This window comes from Sceloporus occidentalis, unplaced genomic scaffold, assembly GCF_023333645.1.
Source record: "Sceloporus occidentalis isolate IW3139 unplaced genomic scaffold, rSceOcc1.0.p SCAF_4, whole genome shotgun sequence".
NCBI classification, from domain to species: Eukaryota; Metazoa; Chordata; class Lepidosauria; order Squamata; family Phrynosomatidae; genus Sceloporus; species Sceloporus occidentalis.
Genome location: NW_028316984.1, coordinates 122,406,959 through 122,426,608, shown reverse-complemented (window position 1 = coordinate 122,426,608; position 19,650 = coordinate 122,406,959). Strand labels below are relative to the sequence as shown.

The 19,650-nt window shown below is 40.1% G+C and overlaps 1 protein-coding gene across 1 annotated transcript in view; it reads left to right on the top strand.

Annotated features, from left to right (window-relative positions):
* Window positions 1-19,650, top strand: part of LOC149314569 (actin, alpha skeletal muscle B-like) — a 49,340-nt gene that overhangs the window by 12,841 nt on the left and 16,849 nt on the right. The window contains exons 3-4 of the mRNA XM_089521406.1: window positions 6,557-6,685; window positions 15,899-16,009. Of these exons, the coding sequence (XP_089377532.1) occupies window positions 6,557-6,685; window positions 15,899-16,009 (240 nt within the window). The remainder of the gene's footprint in view (window positions 1-6,556; window positions 6,686-15,898; window positions 16,010-19,650) is intronic.

The window sequence follows — 19,650 nt, the reverse complement described above, 5'->3', positions numbered from 1 at the left end:
GCATTCTGGCCACTGAATCTTCTGAACAGTTTCCAAAGGCAGCCCTACATAGAGTGTGTTACAGTAGTCCAAATGGGATGCAATCAAGGCATGTGTCAATGCAGCCAGATCTGACATCTCAAGGAATGAGTGAAGCTGGCGCACTAGTTCTAACTGTGCAAATGCAATCCTGCCACTTCTGAAACTTGTGCATCCAGGCTCAGAGTTGAGTCTAGGAGTTGAATCAAGCTGCGAGCCTGAGATTTCAGGGGGAGTGAAACCCATGCAGCACATTCCCTGATCTGCATTATTACTGAACAGATACACCACTGTCTTCTCTGAATTAAGTTTTAATTTGTTTGCCCTCATCCATTCTATTACTGACAACAGATGTTGGTTCAGTACTGAGACGGCTTCCTTGGAATCAGATGAAATCAATAGTTATCAAATGGTCAGTGCCCACCATCCAGAAAACTGCATTCAGTTTACATATGCAGCACAGGCCCTCTCTACAAGAAATTTTTTGAAATACTGAAATTTTAAAACTATCATACTATTTGTGGCATGATGGGGGGGGGGGGGGAGGGGAGGAGAAGGTTTGTATTATTCAAAGGAGAAAAAAAGCCTCAGGCTCACATGCTTTGCTCTCCCCATCTTCTTCCAGTGCAGCCATGCAGAAAAATCCAGAAGCATTCACTTCCATTTTACCTTAAACACAGCTTGCTATACCATCCAAATCTGGGCAGTTTGTGGTTTTGATCTTGTATATGGCTTGTGAAGAGAAATCAACTTCATACCATAGTGTATGATGCACCCTTGTTTCAACCAACTATAGTTAAAATTAACAACTGTTTATGATTTACATAGCACAATAAAATCTGAAATAAATCCAGGGGCTTCTAGTGTCTCCAAAGCCATGCTCTGCAGCCATTTATAAGCCCAAGACTCAGTGTGACTCATTTGTGTAAGTTTTATGAAATGCAAAGGAAAATGCTGGTGTGGTGTTGCTTCCAAACACAACCACTGAATAAAGGGATTCATATCTTATCAGAATGTGTTGGATGATTTCCCACCAAAAGAATTTATTAAAGAATGTGTCAGAACAAACAAATGTGCCATTTCTGAGCATAATTATTACTAGCATGTACAGTGAGTGGAATGGAAATCATATGAACAATTTTCCACTCAGTAATATTTACTTCTCCTTGCATCCCCAAGGTAAAACCCCACACCCTCCCAAAATCTGCTCCAGAGACCCTCCAATCTTCTGGAACATATTTCAGCAGCAGTGGAGGAGTGACTGTTGATCATTATATCATCATGATGGATTGCATCTAACAATAATTCCATGAAGATCTCAATTATACTCATTTGTTTCACATGTCTGTTGAGACTTAAAGAATAGCAGTCTCCCTTAAATGGGAACATATTGACAAAGTTTTCTGTAAAATATCATATGGGATATTGTGTTATGGTATACATTTTGTTCACAGAACTGGGATATTGTATTCACTACTTTTACTCATTTAATCCTCAATTTATTTGATCTCAAAGAAGGCTTATACAAGACATTAATAAAATATCATAACCTCAGCCTGACTGTCAATTTTCCAGAAATATCTGTTTGGTCACTGTTTTTAAAAACACTGTTTAAAACTGAGGTTTGACAAAATGAGCACAATTTCAAAGATTTCCCTAAAATGTTTTACCTTCCATTCTATAGTTATAATCCAAAGTGTGTAAGGCAATTTTCACAATGCATAAAATATTTTAGACATCATATCCAGCAACATATACACATACATAGACACAGGAATATCTCTGTTGATGAAGTGTTGATGTGTAATTATGTATTCCAGTCAGAGAAACAGAAAATTTGTTGGCAGAGAAAGAAACAGCATGGAACGAACAGGGATAAGTTACTATGTCTCATAAGAGAATAAAATTTCAATCTTCTCACCAAACACTTTATTCAAAAGTAGCAACATGCTCTGCAAACCAGGCTGGTGTAGTGAGATGTGAGTGTTGGACTCTGGAAAACCAGGGTTTGAACCTCCACTCAGGCATGAAAACCTACTAGTGACCTTGGGCAGTCACACTCTCTCAGCCTAAGATGAAAGCAACGGCAAACTTCCTCTTAATAAATCTTGCCAATAAAACCCTAGCTTAGGGTTGCCATGAGTTGGACCTGACTTGAAAGCACACAAGAATATCAACATGAATACATATATGAAATATAATACTCAGGTCACATAAGCCTTGTATAAGTAAACATTTTTTTAACCGTTTAGAGACACCTAAAGGCTTCTTCCAAAATGCATCAGGGATGAATTTTTCTTTCACCTGCCTTCAATGTTCTTATGATTTCCATTTTGGTGACCAGACTTACAGGTTTGTTTTTTGAACAAGCTGGTGGGAGCTGTTGAGGCAGGCTAATGTGCTCTCCATTTTTCTCTCTGTTTTTCTGTTCTTGCATGCTTAGTAAGGGATTCTGAGGGAAGCTGCTGTTTACTTCGCATGTTGTAGACACAGCCACAAGAGTATTGGCTAGAGTAGATTCCCACTCTTTCCTGGATCAATCCTTATTGCATTGTTCACTGCAGATGCATTCCTGAGAACTGACACCAGAAGTGTTTCTCCAGCCCTCTCTTACAATCCTCCCAGTTTTGACAATGATTTTTTTTTAAAAAAACCCTTCTTGATAAACATAGAAGGAGGAAAAATTACAGGCTGAGCAAGCATAAGATTTTGGGAAAGGCATCTTCTTTGCCAAAGGCTTTGCTAACTTGGGCATGCCCATAGTAGATCTTAGTTGATTTTTATTTCCACCACCTATTTCTAGGCAAATATATCCTGAAACACCACAAAATGCCACCTGAAACATGTCGATACCCCCAACTACTAAACTCAACAAACCACAGAAAACAGGTAAAAAGATTAGCAAAAAAATAAGTGTGTAAAAATCTCCTGGGCTGATTTATTTGAGTTTTTTTTTAAATCCAAAATTTGTCCTTGTGGCCCAGTATAGGAGCTTGTTGCTGTTGTATGCTTTCATGTTGTTTCTGACCAATGGCAACCCTAAAGCAACTCTATCACAGGGTTTTCCTGAAAAATATTTGTTCAGAGGGGGTTTGCCTTTGCCTCTCTCTAAGGCCCAGTGAGTGTGACTTCCTCAAAAGTCACCCAGTGGGTTTCTATGATCAAGTGGGGATTTGAACCCTGTTCTCCAGATGTTCAAACCACTACAGCCCACAGGGCACAGGGGTATAAATTAGCTCCTGCTGTTGCCTGCCACTCTTACATATTTAGATTGATCCTTGTTAGTGGCCAGGACTGTGACCACAATAAGGACATAGCTCATCAAGAAATTAATGAGGGTTTATTAAAAATATATACAGTGGGAGTAACTTATAATAAGCTATTTAGTGCAGCCCCGAGGAAATAAAATAAACATTGCCATTAAAACATCTTCTTCCAATTGATCAAATTCACTCTACGTATTGTTTGTGTTGTTTATTATTTTCATATTGTGTCTTGGAACTTCTAGTTTAAAAAAGAAAGATAACTGATTATGTAAAACTGTACATTAAATAAATATTTCTATAGGCCCCATCCAGTCACTGCATTCCAGTCTTGAATTTAAACAATTTGTCATGTGAGCCATTCCCCCTTAGAGAAAGCAATCCAATGTGTATGCTAACAACATCAAATAATCTGATTCAGTATTTTTTAAAATGGAAGCTAATGAGGGTGGAAACTCTCGGCATTTCTACAAACAATAATTCTTAAAGAAAGCAAAAGGCAAATAATTAAAACATAAATTGGCTTTCCATGGAAACAGTTGGAGTATAGGGTCATATTCTTTGAATATTACTCATTTTAAACCCCATTATTTTAATTGGAGAGTTGCAGTGCATATTTACTAGGAAGTACATTCCACTAAGTTTAATTGTACATTCCCCTCCCCAATGAATGTATGTATAGGATTGTGATGATGCAAAACAGAATATAGTTGGACTTATTTCCAAGTAAACAATTGCAAGTGCTGTTTAGGACTTGATTTGCTCCAGCTGGAGCAAAATGAATTTTAGAATGCATCACTTTTGTGGTAGCGTTCCTACAAAATTCATATTTAGAGCATAAGAACATACAAGTTGGTAGTAAAGTCAAGATGACACTAAACACCAGTCACTTGCCCCTAAGTATAGCCCATGAAATATGCAGATTCATTTAAGTATTACTGAATAAATATTAATAGATCAATATTGGATAAATATTTTCCTGCTATTTTGGTTTCTGGACATTTCAGGAAGCTAGGAACTGACTGCATGTGTAAAGTAAAACTATGAAAGTACTGTAGTTTTCAAAGAAGTAGTAGTAGTGTTAGTGTCTTGCAGCAAAAAAGGAGGAAGGAAGTCGGAGACAAAAAGGAATGCGGCAGCACCTTTAAGACTAACTGGTTTTTATTTTAGCATGAGCTTTCTCAGATATAAACCGACTTCATCAGCTGCAGTGCAGAGTAATCGAATTGTACGATGATAGAGTTGAAAGAGATCATAAGAGCTATACCCAGCTTCTTAAATCACTCCTACAACTGTATAAATATGCTTTTATATCACTCTGTGCTGCAACTGAAGAAGTAGGTTTATACCACAAAAGCCCATGCTAAAATAAAAACCAGTTAGTCTTAAAGGTGATGATGTAGTCCTTTCCCCCCTCCCCATCCCTTCCTCCTTTCTTTGAAAGTAGCTGTATGAAACTCCATATTCCCAACGATCTTAAAACAGGCAATAGTAAGACCTCTTTTGAAGAAACCCTCCCTTGATCCCCTGCTAACATGTAATTACAGACCGGTCTCCTTATTACCATTCTTGGGCAAGGTGATTGAGAGGGTAGTCACCTTTCAACTCCAAGCAGTCTTGGATGAAACCGATTATCTGGACCCGTTTCAAACTGGCTTCAGGGCGGACCACGGAGTTGAGACTGCCATGGTCGCCTTAGTCGACGATCTCCGTCTGGGCATTGACAGGGGACAAGTGACCCTGTTAGCGCTCTTGGACATCTCAGAGGCTTTCGATACCATCAACCATGGTATCCTTCTGGAACGCCTGAGGGATTTAGGCATCAGGGTCACTGCGCTCCAGTGGCTCCGGTCCTATCTCTCGGGAAGATTCCAGATGGTGAGGCTGGAGGACTGTTATTCTCGTAAAAGAGAGCTGACATCTGGTGTCCCTCAGGGCACCATCTTGTCCTCCACGCTGTTTAATATTTACATGAAACCGCTGGGAGAGATCATCCGGAGGCATGGAGCATGGTGTCATCAGTACGCTGATGACATCCAGATCTATCTCTCCATGTCTCCGACTGATACAGTGACTAAGGATGGCACCTCTCCTCTGGATGCCTGTCTGGGGTCAGTAATGGGCTGGATGAGGAAAAACAAACTCAAGCTGAATCCAGAGAAAACAGAGGTACTCGTGATAGGTACCCCAAGTCTGGGCAGGGAAATTTGCCATCCAGTCCTGGACGGTGTCACACTTCCCCTAAAGGACAAAGTTCACAGTTTGGGAGTACTCCTGGACTCATCCTTACAGTTATCATCCCAAGTGGATGTGATGGCCAGGAGTGCTTGGTACCAGCTTTGGCTGATACGCCAATTGCGTCCCTGCCTGGACCAAAAGGACCTAGAAACAGTAGTACACACACTGGTAACCTCTCGGTTAGATTTCTGCAATGTGCTCTTCGTGGGGCTACCTTTGTACCAGGTTCGGAAGCTCCAATTAGTTCAAAATGCTGCAGCGAGGTTGGTCGCCGGAACCTCAAGGGCGGACCATATAACACCTGTACTAAAATCTCTTCACTGGCTGCCAGTTCACTTCCGGGCCCAACACAAAGTGTTGGTTATCACCTATAAAGCCCTAAATGGCTTGGGCCCGAGTTACTTGAGGGAACACCTCTCCCTACATAATCCGCTCCACACTCTCAGAATAACGGGGAAATTGTTACTTGAACACCCCAAGGTGAGACTGGTATTGACTCACCAAAGAACTTATACAATGACAGCTCCAACTCTTTGGAATGCACTCGTGGAGGAGATTCGATCTCGTTGCACATTGGAAGCCTTCAAGAAGGCATTAAAAACCTACCTCTTCCAGTTAGCATACCCTCCTGATTTCCTCTAGAAAGTATTCCCCAACCAGTTTAGACGATGACCCATAATTGTTATCCCTACCATCCTAATTACACTGTTTTTAAAAATTGAATTGCTGAGAATTTTTATAATTGGTTTTAATATTGTATTTGACATGTGTCATACAATTTTATTGTATGTACACCACTTTGATCTGAAAGGAAAAGCGGTATATAAATAAAAGCTTTATTTATTTATTTATTTATTTATTTATTTATTTATTTATTTAAACTGTCAAAGAAAAAGCACACATTGCAACAGCATGTAAAGCTAAATTTCCTTCCTCGATCCTAGAGGAGTAGTAGGAGGAGAATAGAGGCTATGCTTGGTAAACATTTACAAAATGATATTTATATTTTCTTTTCATTTGAACTTTTAATTTTCCAGGGGGTCATGGTAGGGATGGGTCAGAAAGACAGCTATGTTGGAGATGAAGCACAGAGTAAAAGGGGAATCCTGACCCTGAAATATCCCATTGAGCATGGGATTATCACTAACTGGGATGACATGGAAAAGGTGAGTGCCTTATGTTCCTTCATATTATTAGTGATGAAAGATAATATCACTTTTGAACATGGCCAGTAGTAACATTTGTACCAATGAGGGACTAGTTTCTGAGCACTAGGGCAGGCATCACCCTGCTTCACTCACAGTTGATTGTTGCATGGTACTCATTTCCTTCTGGCACAATCTCATCCTCCATGGAGTCACCTATGAACAATATGAACGCATGGGCGAGCTTGGTTGCATGGGCCTTTCCTATCTAAATAACACCTTCATTCCCTGATTGTCTGGCAAACAAATTTGTGATTATTCTTAGCATAGGATCTCCTTCACATAAAATAGGCTGCCGTTTGTGCACCAGATGGAATGTGAGCAAACTGAATTTCTTTTGCTTCTATACTACTTTTGTCCTTCTTTGTGAGATAACAAGGTCTGGGAACAAAGAAAGTAAGTAGTATCACAAGACAATAAGAGAGATTAGCTGGTCCAATTCTTAGCTCAGTCTGAGTCTGCTGAGTTTCCAAAATCAGATAAGATCAGATGTGTCAGAGTTGGTATAAAGAAGCCTGGTTTTTCTTTTATCTTATATGTGAAATGTTCTGAGATTCCCTATGCTAACAGGAGAGGGGACTACACACTTCCTCCTCTAGATGGAAGCATAGCTTTACTACATTCTACTTCTTGTGCTTCATTTGACTGCCTTATGGAACACAGGCTTCATTTCCCCCACTGAATCTCAATCATTCACCTCATTATTCCTTAAATCTCTGCTCTCTCTGCTGTGATGCAGGCAGGCTGTTAGAAGGCAGCATCTGTTATAAAGTCTTCACTGTGCTCTCTTGATGCCATGTCCCTCAGGTTGCCAGCTGTGCCCATCCAATCCTTATGCCAGGCCCCTTCCAAGCTGCACATCTTGCCCTGTTGTTCTTCCTGTCAGTCTCATTGGCTCCCTTCCTCCCACACATTTTGCAGAAAGTAAGATTTTTTACACCCCAGCTCTCCAGCTTTTTGAACAAATGTATTTTAGCCCAGTTTTCCTAGGGTACGGCTTGGACAAGAGTATTTTCCAGGATTGAAACTCCCAGAATTCCTCCCTCTGTCTCCTACCTGAGGAGAGCTTTTTCTCTGTTTGGCAAGGGAATGGGAGGAAAGCACCTTTTGCACTTACAATGTAATATCAGCTTAATGGTACTGCTTTCTGTTTTCAGCCTTTCTGTCTTGATTCTTGACCACACCTTTCGTCTTGTGATTGATAGCAGCCAGACAACATTTTGTGTGGGCACAGTGTGTGTATGTGTGTGTTTTAAAAATAGAAAGTATAACTAGGCAATTGTATTAGCAAACCCCAAAGCCACAACTTCACAATTGTGGTAGCCACTCCAAAGCCATAACTGTTGAGTAGCATTAGCTCTTCCACAAACCAGCAAGTTTTCTACATAGTGTGTGTATATGCCTTCAAGTCACCTGTCAACCTATGGAGACCCCATGAATTTCATAGTGTTTTCTTAGGCAGGGAATTCTCAGAGGTGGTTCTGCCACTTCCTTCCTCCAAAACATAGCCTGCAGCACCTGGTATTCATTGGTGGTCTTCTATCCAAGTATTAACCAGGGCTGACCATGCTTAGCTTCCAGGATCAGATGGGATCAGGTGCCTTTGCAGTGTTTAGGCCTATTCAGATATCTCAGTGGCCACAGCAGGATATGAGTGCAAGTGCCTTCTGTATCGCGCTTTCCCAAGTAACCCTTATAAGAAGGCATCTTGCCTGTGGTACCAAATGGACTCCTAGCCATTAATTGGCTTTAGTATCTTTTAAAATACATACAAATTAATAGCTATTATTGTGGCAGTAAATTTGACAGTTAATCTATAAACTATGTTTATGTGAACATTTTATTCAAATCTTTGCCCTCTTTTACTTACTTGCAAAATTAAGTACTGGTCCATTGATGAGTTATGTATTGTTGAAACCAATTCATAGAATCAAGGTGGAAGCAACACCAAAACAGGAAGGAGCAGTCAGGGTGCAGCTAGTTTCAGAAGGTGATAATGGCATACACACAGATCCACTAGTTACTCACATGGACACAGATGCACAGGGACAACTATGACCATGTCAACTGCAATATTTCTGTTTCCATATGTATGCCTCTTTCTTTACTGCCATATGGTGTGTGGCCATTTTCAGCAGGCCGTGAGAAATGGAATGCATGGACAATAAAATGAAGCATCCTCCAGCTCTTATGCTTCAGTTCACAATATTCAAATCTGGGCTGCTCCATTTTTCAGTGAGCATCCATTTAGGGCAGCATGTAAGTGTTAATGCATTTACAGCTACTGCACATGGAATATAGGGAGGGGGAAACACAAGAATGGGGCATTATCTTCTGATGACTTCATAAATGTCTAATGGGACTGTTTGTTTCTCTGCAGTGGCATATGGAAGGGAAATCACTCACAGCTCCTTCTTGTGTTTCAATTTTTTTTTATTTGCATTCAAAAAGAGTTCTCAGTTACACACTATTATGTTCCAGTATATCAAAAGCAGGAAAATAAAAATACAAAAAGAGAAAAAAACACCATATTAGTTGTTTCTATAAAAGCTGAACAAATGTTGAGATAGAAGTCCATTTGTTAATTTTATCTACACATCATTCTTTCCAATGTTGCAGGTGTTTTCTATCCATTGGAACCCAGGTGGGGAAAAAGTGTTTCTAGTAATGAAGTATCAGTCTTTTAGCAGTAAAAATGATGTGAAAAATCCACTTCCTTTGGCCATTTGTTAATTTCCTCACACACACGCACACACCTTTTTGATACGTGGTTGATTTAATTGAATGTCTTTAATATTAAGGGAATTTTGGATGCCCTTAAACCTGCAGGACCAAATCTAGTTTGCAACAAATGTTTCAGTTGTAGATATTGCTATTTAGCTGAAAGAAATAGTATAAGACAAAAAGTCAAAATCAACTCCATGTATCTGATTTAAGGTAACAATTCCATCATCAGTCCACACCTTCCATAAAAAATGGTCCCTTACCCATTTTCAAATCTTGATTTCCCCATAAAATCCATTTGGAGTGAGGGCATGGGTCAAGTTGCAGTTGATGAAACAATATTTGCCACACATTTCTAACTTCTGCAATTGTTGGCAAAACACTGCCCTTTTCAGTTCAGAGGAAGGCAATGACAAAACATCTATAAGTATTTCTTGCCTAAGAAAACCCTATGAAATTTATGGGGTCATCATAAGTCGACAGGTGACCTGAAGACACCACCCCCACACACCCCTGTCATCTTGGTGCCATCTATCTATCTATCTATCTATCTATCTATCTATCTATCTATCTATCTCAAAAATATTTTAGGAAATCCACAATTAGCTAATATTGTGAAAATAAACATCCGGTAAAGTTTATCAAAAGCTATCTCAACATCTTAAGAAATAATAGCTGACTGATCAGTTCTATCTGAGTTGAAAGCAAGTAAGTCCACAACCAATCAAATACTACTGGCTTCCTGCTTGTTTTTGATCAATTCTGTCTGGCCAGGACTTACAAAAGGTGAAATGACTTTTTGTAATCTATTTAGCTAAAATAGCTGTCAATATTTTGATATCAACTGGAAATAAATACATAGTGTGGTATTTAGCACATTGAGTAGGATTCTTACTTGCTTTGGATCTTAGGGTAATGTAGGCATAATTTAATGGTGATGAGAGGGAGCTGGATTCTAAGATATGTTTGCAGGGCTGGAGCAGTTTTTGTGATAACAGACTGGAAAAAACATTGTACCATTAAAAAGGAAATCCATCAGGGCCAGGAGACTTCCCATTTCTCCTATTTGCTATAACATTGATAATTTCCCCTAAGTGTAATGGTTCCGAAATAAATTGTTGCTGTGATATGCTAAGATGGGGAAGGTCAATATGAGAAAGGAAACTCTCCATATACTGTTGGTGAACTTCTTTACATCATAAAGAGCTGCATAAAACTTCAAAAAGTATAGATTTATATTTGTGGACAGTGTATATAAATTATTGCTTTAATCTTTGACAGTTGAATTAACATTGCATTGCTGTTGATGCTTAAGGTGGTGCACTAGGATCTTGTTGGGATGTTTCCCATTTTCTCAATATGCTTGCCATAAACATATCAAAGTAAGTTCCATTTGTTGCAAGAGAATATTATTCAATTTATTTTTGATTGAATGAATTGGATGGGGAAGAACTAGCAGCCAGTAGCTTTCCCATATAGCTGTGGTCTCAGTTTCTGGAGCTTGATGAACACACTTGGAAAACAGGCTGGGTGTTTTCTGTGGATGTTTAGCAGGGGAGTTTGAGGGGGGAAGCATAGAGTCCTGTTCTTTTTTTTAAATTATTTTTTTTCAAACAGTTTTTACAAACTTGATAAACTGTAATTTCCTTTTATCACTACAATAAAAGTAAATATAAAAGAAGAAATTAAAAAGAAATAATAACTATTCAATCCTTTCATTCCAAAACAGAGTTACATCTCTTTTAATTTATCCAGTCTCTCTAATTCTATTCTTCTTTTCTTCTTATGTATAGTTTACCTGAAAACATAACCACATTTAACTTCCTTCTTGTTTGTCATAAAGATTTCCTTTATGTCAAAATTTTCCCACAACACTTCATTATTTTCTTTTAATTTTTGTTCTTTACTTATGTATGTTCTACTTCTAAATTCAAATCTTCTATCAATATTGTTTAAAGAAATATATCTATAGTCTGTTAATAAACACATTTAGTTTGTAACAGCATATTACGTCATATACTGTATTTAGAAGCCTTATGTTCTAATATATAAGATTTGACCACTTCTCTTTCCACTTTCTTATTATAGGAAGCCAATCTTCCTCTGCTTTTTTCAGTGGTCTGTTTTGAATTAGACATGTAAGTTTATCTAGCGCTAACGTCTCCATCCGTTTAATTAACCAATCTTCTATTGTAGGCATAGCTTCCTCTTTCCATTTCCCCCCGCATATATCATATGGGTTGCAGTAACCATGTATAGTAAAAGTCTACAATGTTTACACTCTTCATTCTTATTAAGAGTGTCCATCATATTTAAAAGGTTCTGCTTTCATACGGAACGTGCTTGCAATCATGTTGTAAATGGCTGATTGAATTTTGATCCAAATTTTTCTGGCTATTGGAGTCCTGTTTTAGTGCCTACTGAAGACTTCAGAATATGGACAGTGAAGGAGCTGCTACAGCCACCTGCAACTGCTGTGATAGGTTTGTGTTTTTGCTAATGGATGTAGTAACTTCACCTGTACCAAGTGCAAGTTAGTAGCCTTCTTGGAAGAGAAGCTACAGCAGCTGGAGGCTCGGGAAAGTACACTTCAGCATATTAGGGAGCAAGAGGTTTTCTTGGACAGAGTGGAACAGACAGTACTGGATGGGGAACACACAGAGGAAGTTTCAGGGGAGGACGTCAGTTGCCATACACAGGAGGTACACAGTTGGAAGAATGTGACAAGTAGAAACAGGGAAGCCAGGGATCATTCTGTGAGCTTGCAGCTACAGAATTGATCTGATGCTCTCTCCTTTATCAGGGATAACAAGGGAGAGCAGCACAACCAGTCCTCTGGGAAAATGCAGGAGACCTTGGTAGAATCAGCACAGGGAATGGCTACTGCCAAGCCTCAGAGGAGGTGGGTAGTGGTGGTGAGAAACACCTTGCTGAGGGATACAGAATCAGTGGTTTGTGGACCTGACAAGATGTTTCAGGAGGTGTGTTGTCTCCCTGGGGCAAAACTCTGTGGTGGAGAGCATCTGGCTAAAAATTAAAGAGGAAGGAAAAAACACGGATGCTATTGTAGAAGTCTACTACAGTCAGGCGGAGGAATTAAATGATGCCTTTCTGGAACAAATGATTACACACTCAGAAAGAAGAGATGTTGCAGTGACCTTTTCACTTATCCTGATATTTGCTGGAAATCAAACTCAGCCAAAACTTTAAGGTCCAGCAAATTCCTTACTTGTCTGGAAGACAACTTCATTGTCCAAAAGATGGAGGAGGCAACAAGGAGATCAGCTATTTTAAAACTTGTTCTAACCAACAGGGATGACATGGTAAAAGGGGTGCTAGGAATGGGTCAATGGCATCTCAAAGGTCTGTAACATTTCTAGCTTACTTGAAAGTGCACCCACTTTAAAATATACCAGCATGTGGAAAGCTAATGTATTAGAAGAAACTTTTAATGTTGCTATGCTAAGGATTGTCTGATCAGCTGCATTCCATACCCTGGGACAAGAGTACAGGTCCTTGTGATGCCACAGGGGTGAGACAGGCAAAGGTTGAGAAGGAATACAAACTACTTCTGGACCCGCTGATTAAAAAGGAGTCTGAGGCGGGTTACAGACCGCCCTCAAGTGGCCATTCTCCCGCCGCCGCCATTCGCTGCGGAGGGAAGCCCCATTGGCCAGACCACGAGGCTTCCCGGCGCAGCAAAAAAGGAGCTCCGAAATGGTGCTCCTTTTCAAAATGCGGAAGTGGCGCCACAAGGGGCGAAGCGCGCCCTCGCGGCGTCACTTCCGCCGCAACACGTCTGGATGCTATGCGTCCAAGATGTCAAAATGGCGGCACCCATGTGGATGGGTGCCGCCATTTATGACGTGCTCCGCGCGTGTTGCGGCCAGGGCCGGTTAGGAAGGGGCGACTCTTCCTAACCCTACCACGCCCCTTCCTAACCCTAGCACGCACGGAGCGCGTCGTAAGTGGCGGTTTGTAACCCGCCTGAGTATAACTTTCTAACTAGGTAATATCCACTTCCAGCCTTACTCCCAAAGACATGATGGACCAAATGCATGCACACACCAGCCAGACTCTTGCCAATCTATTCTCTTCATTCCTGGTTTACTGGTGTGTTATGCTAAATGCATTCATGGCAAACACCTCCTTCTTCAGACAGTGCATTCTGGCATCTGCTGGTAGGGGGTGGAGAAGCCACCTTATATATAACGAAGCCACCTTATACCTAAAGTAAAATAAAATGTTCTCCTTCTAGAAAAGGTTAGCAATTCCCTAAAAGTTCAGCTGACACTCCGTAACCTGGCAGCTTGAAACTAGCTAACATCAAACATCCAAGAAGTATTTGAATGGGCATACAGTTCTCTTGTGATACAATACAGTCACATGAAGACTATACTCTGTACACTTCTTGTAGAATCATAGAATCATAGAATGATAGAGTTGGAAGAGGCCACAAGGGCCATCCAGTCCAACCCCCTGCCATGCAGGAAATCCAAATCAAAGCATCCCCGACAGATGGCCATCCAGCCTCCGTTTGAAGACCTCCAAGGAGGGAGACTCCACTACACTGCGAGGAAGTGTGTTCCACTGTCGAACAGCCCTTACTGTCAGGAAGTTCCTCCTAATGTTGAGGTGGAATCTCTTTTCTTGCAGCTTGCATCCATTGCTCCTGGGCCTAGTCTCTGGAGCAGCAGAAAACAAGCTTACTCCCTCCTCAATATGACATCCCTTCAAATATTTAAACAGAGCTATCATATCACCTCTTAACCTTCTTTTCTCCAGGCTAAACATCCCCAGCTCCCTAAGGGGTTCCTCATAGGGCAAGGTTTCCAGACCCTTCACCATTTTAGTCGCCTTCCTTTGGACACGCTCCAGTTTCTCAATGTCCTTTTTGAATTGTGGCGCCGAGAACTGGACACAATATTCCAGGTGGGGCCTGACCAGAGCAGAATATAGTGGCACTATTACTTCCCTTGATCTAGACACTATACTTCTATTGAATCAGCCTCTGTGAGTGGATAAATTCATCTTTTATATATAATCATTAAATTCTGAGAAGCTCAAATAAAAGCTTTTTAAAGCTGAACCACTACAGCAGAACCATTGCTTCACAGATTTCTGCTGGAGCCTAAGTGTATTACATGGTACTGAAAGCAAACACAATCTAAAGTTCTCATAAACATCTAAAGATTTTATCTCATCTCATTTATATAGCAACACTATCCCCTCTGATTCATTTCTGAGACTATGAATGGTTAGGATATATAGTGGCAGCTGTTGACTTTCATGTCAATCCTCTCTGGGTTTTAGTATGAACTTTAAAGGAACTGTCAGAGATGCCGGAGCTATTGTGGGAATCAAGTTCATTGCCTTGGATAGCTTCATTAAAGTACAAATGAAAACCCTACCTGGGTTTACCATCACACTCACATTGAAGCCACCAGCTGCCAGTGCAACTGAAAAGCTTAAATTTCAGACTAGAAAAGTAAACAGAGGGGAGTATGCTGCATTCTGTCCTAAACATTATTGGACTAGACAGACAATAGCCTTACAGATTAAAAGGCAGCTTCATATGTTTGTGATAGCAATGGGTGCATGAAATGTACATCATGTACAAATGAATATTCAGTTTGGTAAGTTTTTTTCTTCACACAATATAACACTTCTTTAAAGCATGAGGAAAGATTGAGCAATTTCTGGAAATTTGGATACATTAACAGCAATGCATATTTCATCTGCATGTATGCAGGCATGCATGTAGGACTGACCTTATTATTTCACTGACTATGTTCTATTTATTTATAATATTGTCCTTTCATGAATTGTGAAGTGTTTTAACTCTATGGAGTGTTTAATTGTTTTAAAATAATAGATAGATAGATAGATAGATAGATAGATAGATAGATAGATAGGATTGCTGATGCTTTGTATGGTTTCTAGTCTATTAGTTTTAATACTTTGTTTTAATATTTTTTTTACTTTGTTAATACTTGGTTTTAATATTTTGTTAGCTGAAATATTGTCAAAATGTAAGGCATTTTGAGTCCCATCACTGAAGAAAAGTGGAGTATAAATAAATAAAATAATAATATCTCGATTGCACATGGTGAGGCAATCACTTCTGGCAACAAATGTTGGGAGGGCAGCAGAAAGATGTTAGAGAAGAGAGCTGTGTGCTAAATGAGAGCTAGCACCCACTAAGGTTTCCTGATGCCTCTAGGTGTTGTAGTAGAGGTCCTGCATCACCACTGTTGGACTACCAGTCCAGTTTTGTTCTTCAGTTCAGGGAAATGAGTCACCACCTCTCTCTGTATGTGTATGTGTGTGAACAAATAAACAAATATGTATTTATTTTAGTTATTATTTGGGTGGAAATTCAAAAAATATATTTTCAACACAATTGTTTCAAACAAAATTTTCCATCATTGCAACATCTCTGTGTTATAGATTTGGCATCATTCCTTCTATAATGAGCTGCGTGTTGCCCCAGAAGAGCATCCTGTACTGCTCACAGAAGCTCCTTTAAACCCCAAGGCTAACCGAGAAAAAATGACTCAGGTAATGTTCAATGTAACGTTGAATAATCTGAAGATGGTCACCTAAATGTGCTTCAATACAGTCATTTTAAAAAACAAAAACCAGCCCAATAATATCATCACTGACATAAATGAATCATCATCATCATCATCATCATCATCATCATCATCATCATCATCATCATCATCATCATCATCCCACCTTCCTCCCAGTATAGGGACTCAAGGTGGCTACCAAAATTTAAAACAGTTCAAGTTAAAACAATACAATGCATTAAAAATACAAAGTTTAAAAAACAATTAAACAACTTTAAAAAGTTGAAAAGCATTACATATTAAAATTTAAAAGCTCTATATCAGTGGTTCTCAACCTTCCTAATGCCATGACCCTATGATACGGTTCCTCATGTTGTGGTGACCTCCAACCATACAATTATTTTGTCTCGGTTCCTAAGACCATCGGAAGTATGTGCTTTCCAATAGTCTTAGGCAACCCCTGTGAATGGGTCATTTGACCCTCAAATGAGTCGCAACCCACAGGCTGAGAACTGCTGTTCTATATAAACTCTTATACAACCTTATTCAGCATCCATGTCAATGTGAGAATGCCTGGTGGCATTAAAAATGTTTTTCTCTGCTACCAAAAGGAAAGCAGGGATGGAGCCAGCCTTGCCTCTCTAGGGAGGGAGTTCCTGGCCATTTTAGGGAAGGAGCAGCCATCAAGAAGGCCCTCTCTCTTGTTCCCACCAAATGCACCTGAGAAGGTGGTGGGACAGAGAAGAAGGCCTTTCTGGATGATCTTAGTGTTCTAGTGGGTTTGTATAATCCTTCAAATAGCCTGGACCCAAGTCGTACAATCCAAGAATGATAGCATAGCATGAGCAGGTAATACTGGGTTGCAAAGGAAAGCTAAACTCCACTTTTGTAGGAATAAATTTTATTCTAGTACATTATAGTTTTGTTTTGATTTTTTGCAATGTTCAGTCAGCTAAGTCCTGCCTGACTTGCAGAAATTTCAGAATTTAATTCATTCATCCACCCATCTGGTTAGATGTGGAATCTTAAAACTAGATTTGGACGATTTTCTAGCCCTCCAGTACTTTTGACAGTGTAAGGGGAGTCCAGGAGTAAAGGCCCCACCTAGTACAAGAATCTATTCTCTAGTCTCTTGCACTCCACCCAACATCACCATTCCCAGGCAGCAGCCAATCCCTTGGGGAAATTCTATAGGGAAAGGGAGAAGGCTTAATTTTATATAGGTTTTCCAAAATTTAAGGCCCTGTATATCTACTAATGCTGTACAGGAGATAATACTAGTTCTAGGTCAAGGGTGGGCAACTGTGCCCACCCCTGACTGAGAGCTTGGAGGGCTGCACCCTCACCACACTCACTCCTGAAAAAGAAAATCAACATTCTTTGTTCCCAAATGCCCTCTAGGGAACATAGAAAGCATGTTGGGTCATTTTGAGGCAAAACATTTTTTTTTATTTGAAAAAAAAAATGTTTTGATTCTGGAGGGATGGTCCAAAAGGTCTTCAGACATAGTGAAAATGCCCTACATGCAACCTAGAAGTCATTTTGAGGTATTTGGGAGCAAAAAAATGTTTTTGACTTCTGGGGATCCAAGAGGCCCCAAAAGCAGCCATGGGAGCCACATGAAGTAGCACATTGCCTACCCCTACTCTACATTTTACAACCTTGTAACTGACATCATTTTTCTATGCTCGTGGATATCTGATGCAATTTACCAGTGAAGATAACAGTTTGTTATCTTGTTTGTTTTGAGACACTCAAGAAAGTGGATGTATCTAGTCAGTAAAACTCAAGATCCTGCTTAAAAGTAGAGAAACTAAATATCAATAACTTCCTCTGAACAGTTATTGTTTATCCTTCTCTTGCAAAAGTACCTCATCATTCCTCAGAAGTTGTGATTTCCCTCTTTGCCACTGTAGAAATGAGGCTGTGAATTCATCCAAAGAACAATTTCAGTTTTGAAGCACAGATTATTCTTGATAGGTTTGTGCTATGTAAGGCCTATTGCACTTCAGAGGTGGAGAGAGATAATGAAATGGTAGTCATCCACTTTTGCTCAGAGAAGAATATATTGCTGAGCTGCTCATTTCGGAGAGACTATGAATTAACAAATTTAGAGGCCATATCCCAAAAGAGACAGCTCAGCTGAGCCAGGAAATAAAAGCTAGAATAAAGAGGTTTTCTTGTTAGATTTTAATTAGGCGGCATGTTGAGAATTCTGTATAACATTTTTGAAAATCTATTACCATTATACCAATAAATAATAATATTAAATTATTTATTTGTATCCTGCCCAAACAATGAGGAATCTGGGCAGCTAACAACAGTGGAAGTACAATAAAAAAATACAATTAAAAACAATCCCTTCCCAGCACCCCAGCCATATTAAGCAGACAATAACAATGAACAATATCAATACAGTAGCAATCAAAGGAAAACGTAAGAACATTACAAGAACGTTACAAGTCAAACAAGGTTCATAGAAAATCTCAACCCCTCAGCCCAAGTCCACAACAAAACAATATTAAGCAAATTAATATTAAGCAAATTATGACTAAGATTGTCCGCCTCCTGCTGTCAATTGTCAAAAACGTGCCCTGCCCCTCCATCTCTCTGCCTTGGTGTTTCTGGGCAGGCTGGAGGCTTGGAGTCAGCTGGCTCCAAAAAATAAAGACAATGTATTTACATAAATTTTGTAAGTATTTGTAAAGAATACATGTTCACTTTTAGAACTGAATGATTTGTAGTTTTGGGGATGAACATTTTAGGAACATCCATACTCTTTCATTTCACTTCCTTCAACAGAGACTTCCCTAGATACTGATAGAGTTGCCAGGACTGGTGCCTCTTTAATAGTTAACAGATCCTGGATTAGGAAGACATAACACGAAGTTCCACCAGTCTTCTTCCTTACTTTCCCCAATACTGCCATTTACTGGCCAGCAGAGAACATTACTGGGCAGCAGCAGAGTGCTGTCCAGCTATGTCCTCAATTGACAAGACAGAAGCTGAACAACAATCCCACCTCACATATACACAAAATCTACAAAAAATGAAACAAGCTTACTGTAGTCTTCCTTCAAAAGATATAGCAGTGTTTGTTTGGAAAATCTCTATGCAAAGGGATCTTGTAGCACTTTTGAGACTAACTGAAACAAAGAAGCTGATAGCATGAGCTTTTATAGACTTGAGTCTACGTTCTCAGAATTATAGAGTCTTCCTTGTAAAACATATTAAGGCGGGTTACAGACCGCCATGAAAGTACGCGCTCTGCGCGTACTAGGGTTAGGGAGGTGCGGTACTTCCGCACCTCCCTAACCCTAATACGCGCTCCGCGCATAAAAAATGACGGCAGCCGTTCCAGACGGCCACCGTCATGAGGACATCACGGCCGCGCCACCTCTACACGGGGTGGTGCGGACGTGACGTCCTCGCTCCGTTTTGGAGCTCCTTCCTGGTTTGCGGCACCGCTTTGCTTCACTGGGCGCAGCCTTCAGACAGCTGCGCCCAGCGAAGCAAGGGAGAAAGGCGCCAAGCGGCCCCTTTCTCCCCCTCCTCGCCGCCGTGGGGTGTCCTTGGGGCTTGAAGCCCCAAGGACACCCCTTTTCAGACTGCAGGGAAGCGGCGTTT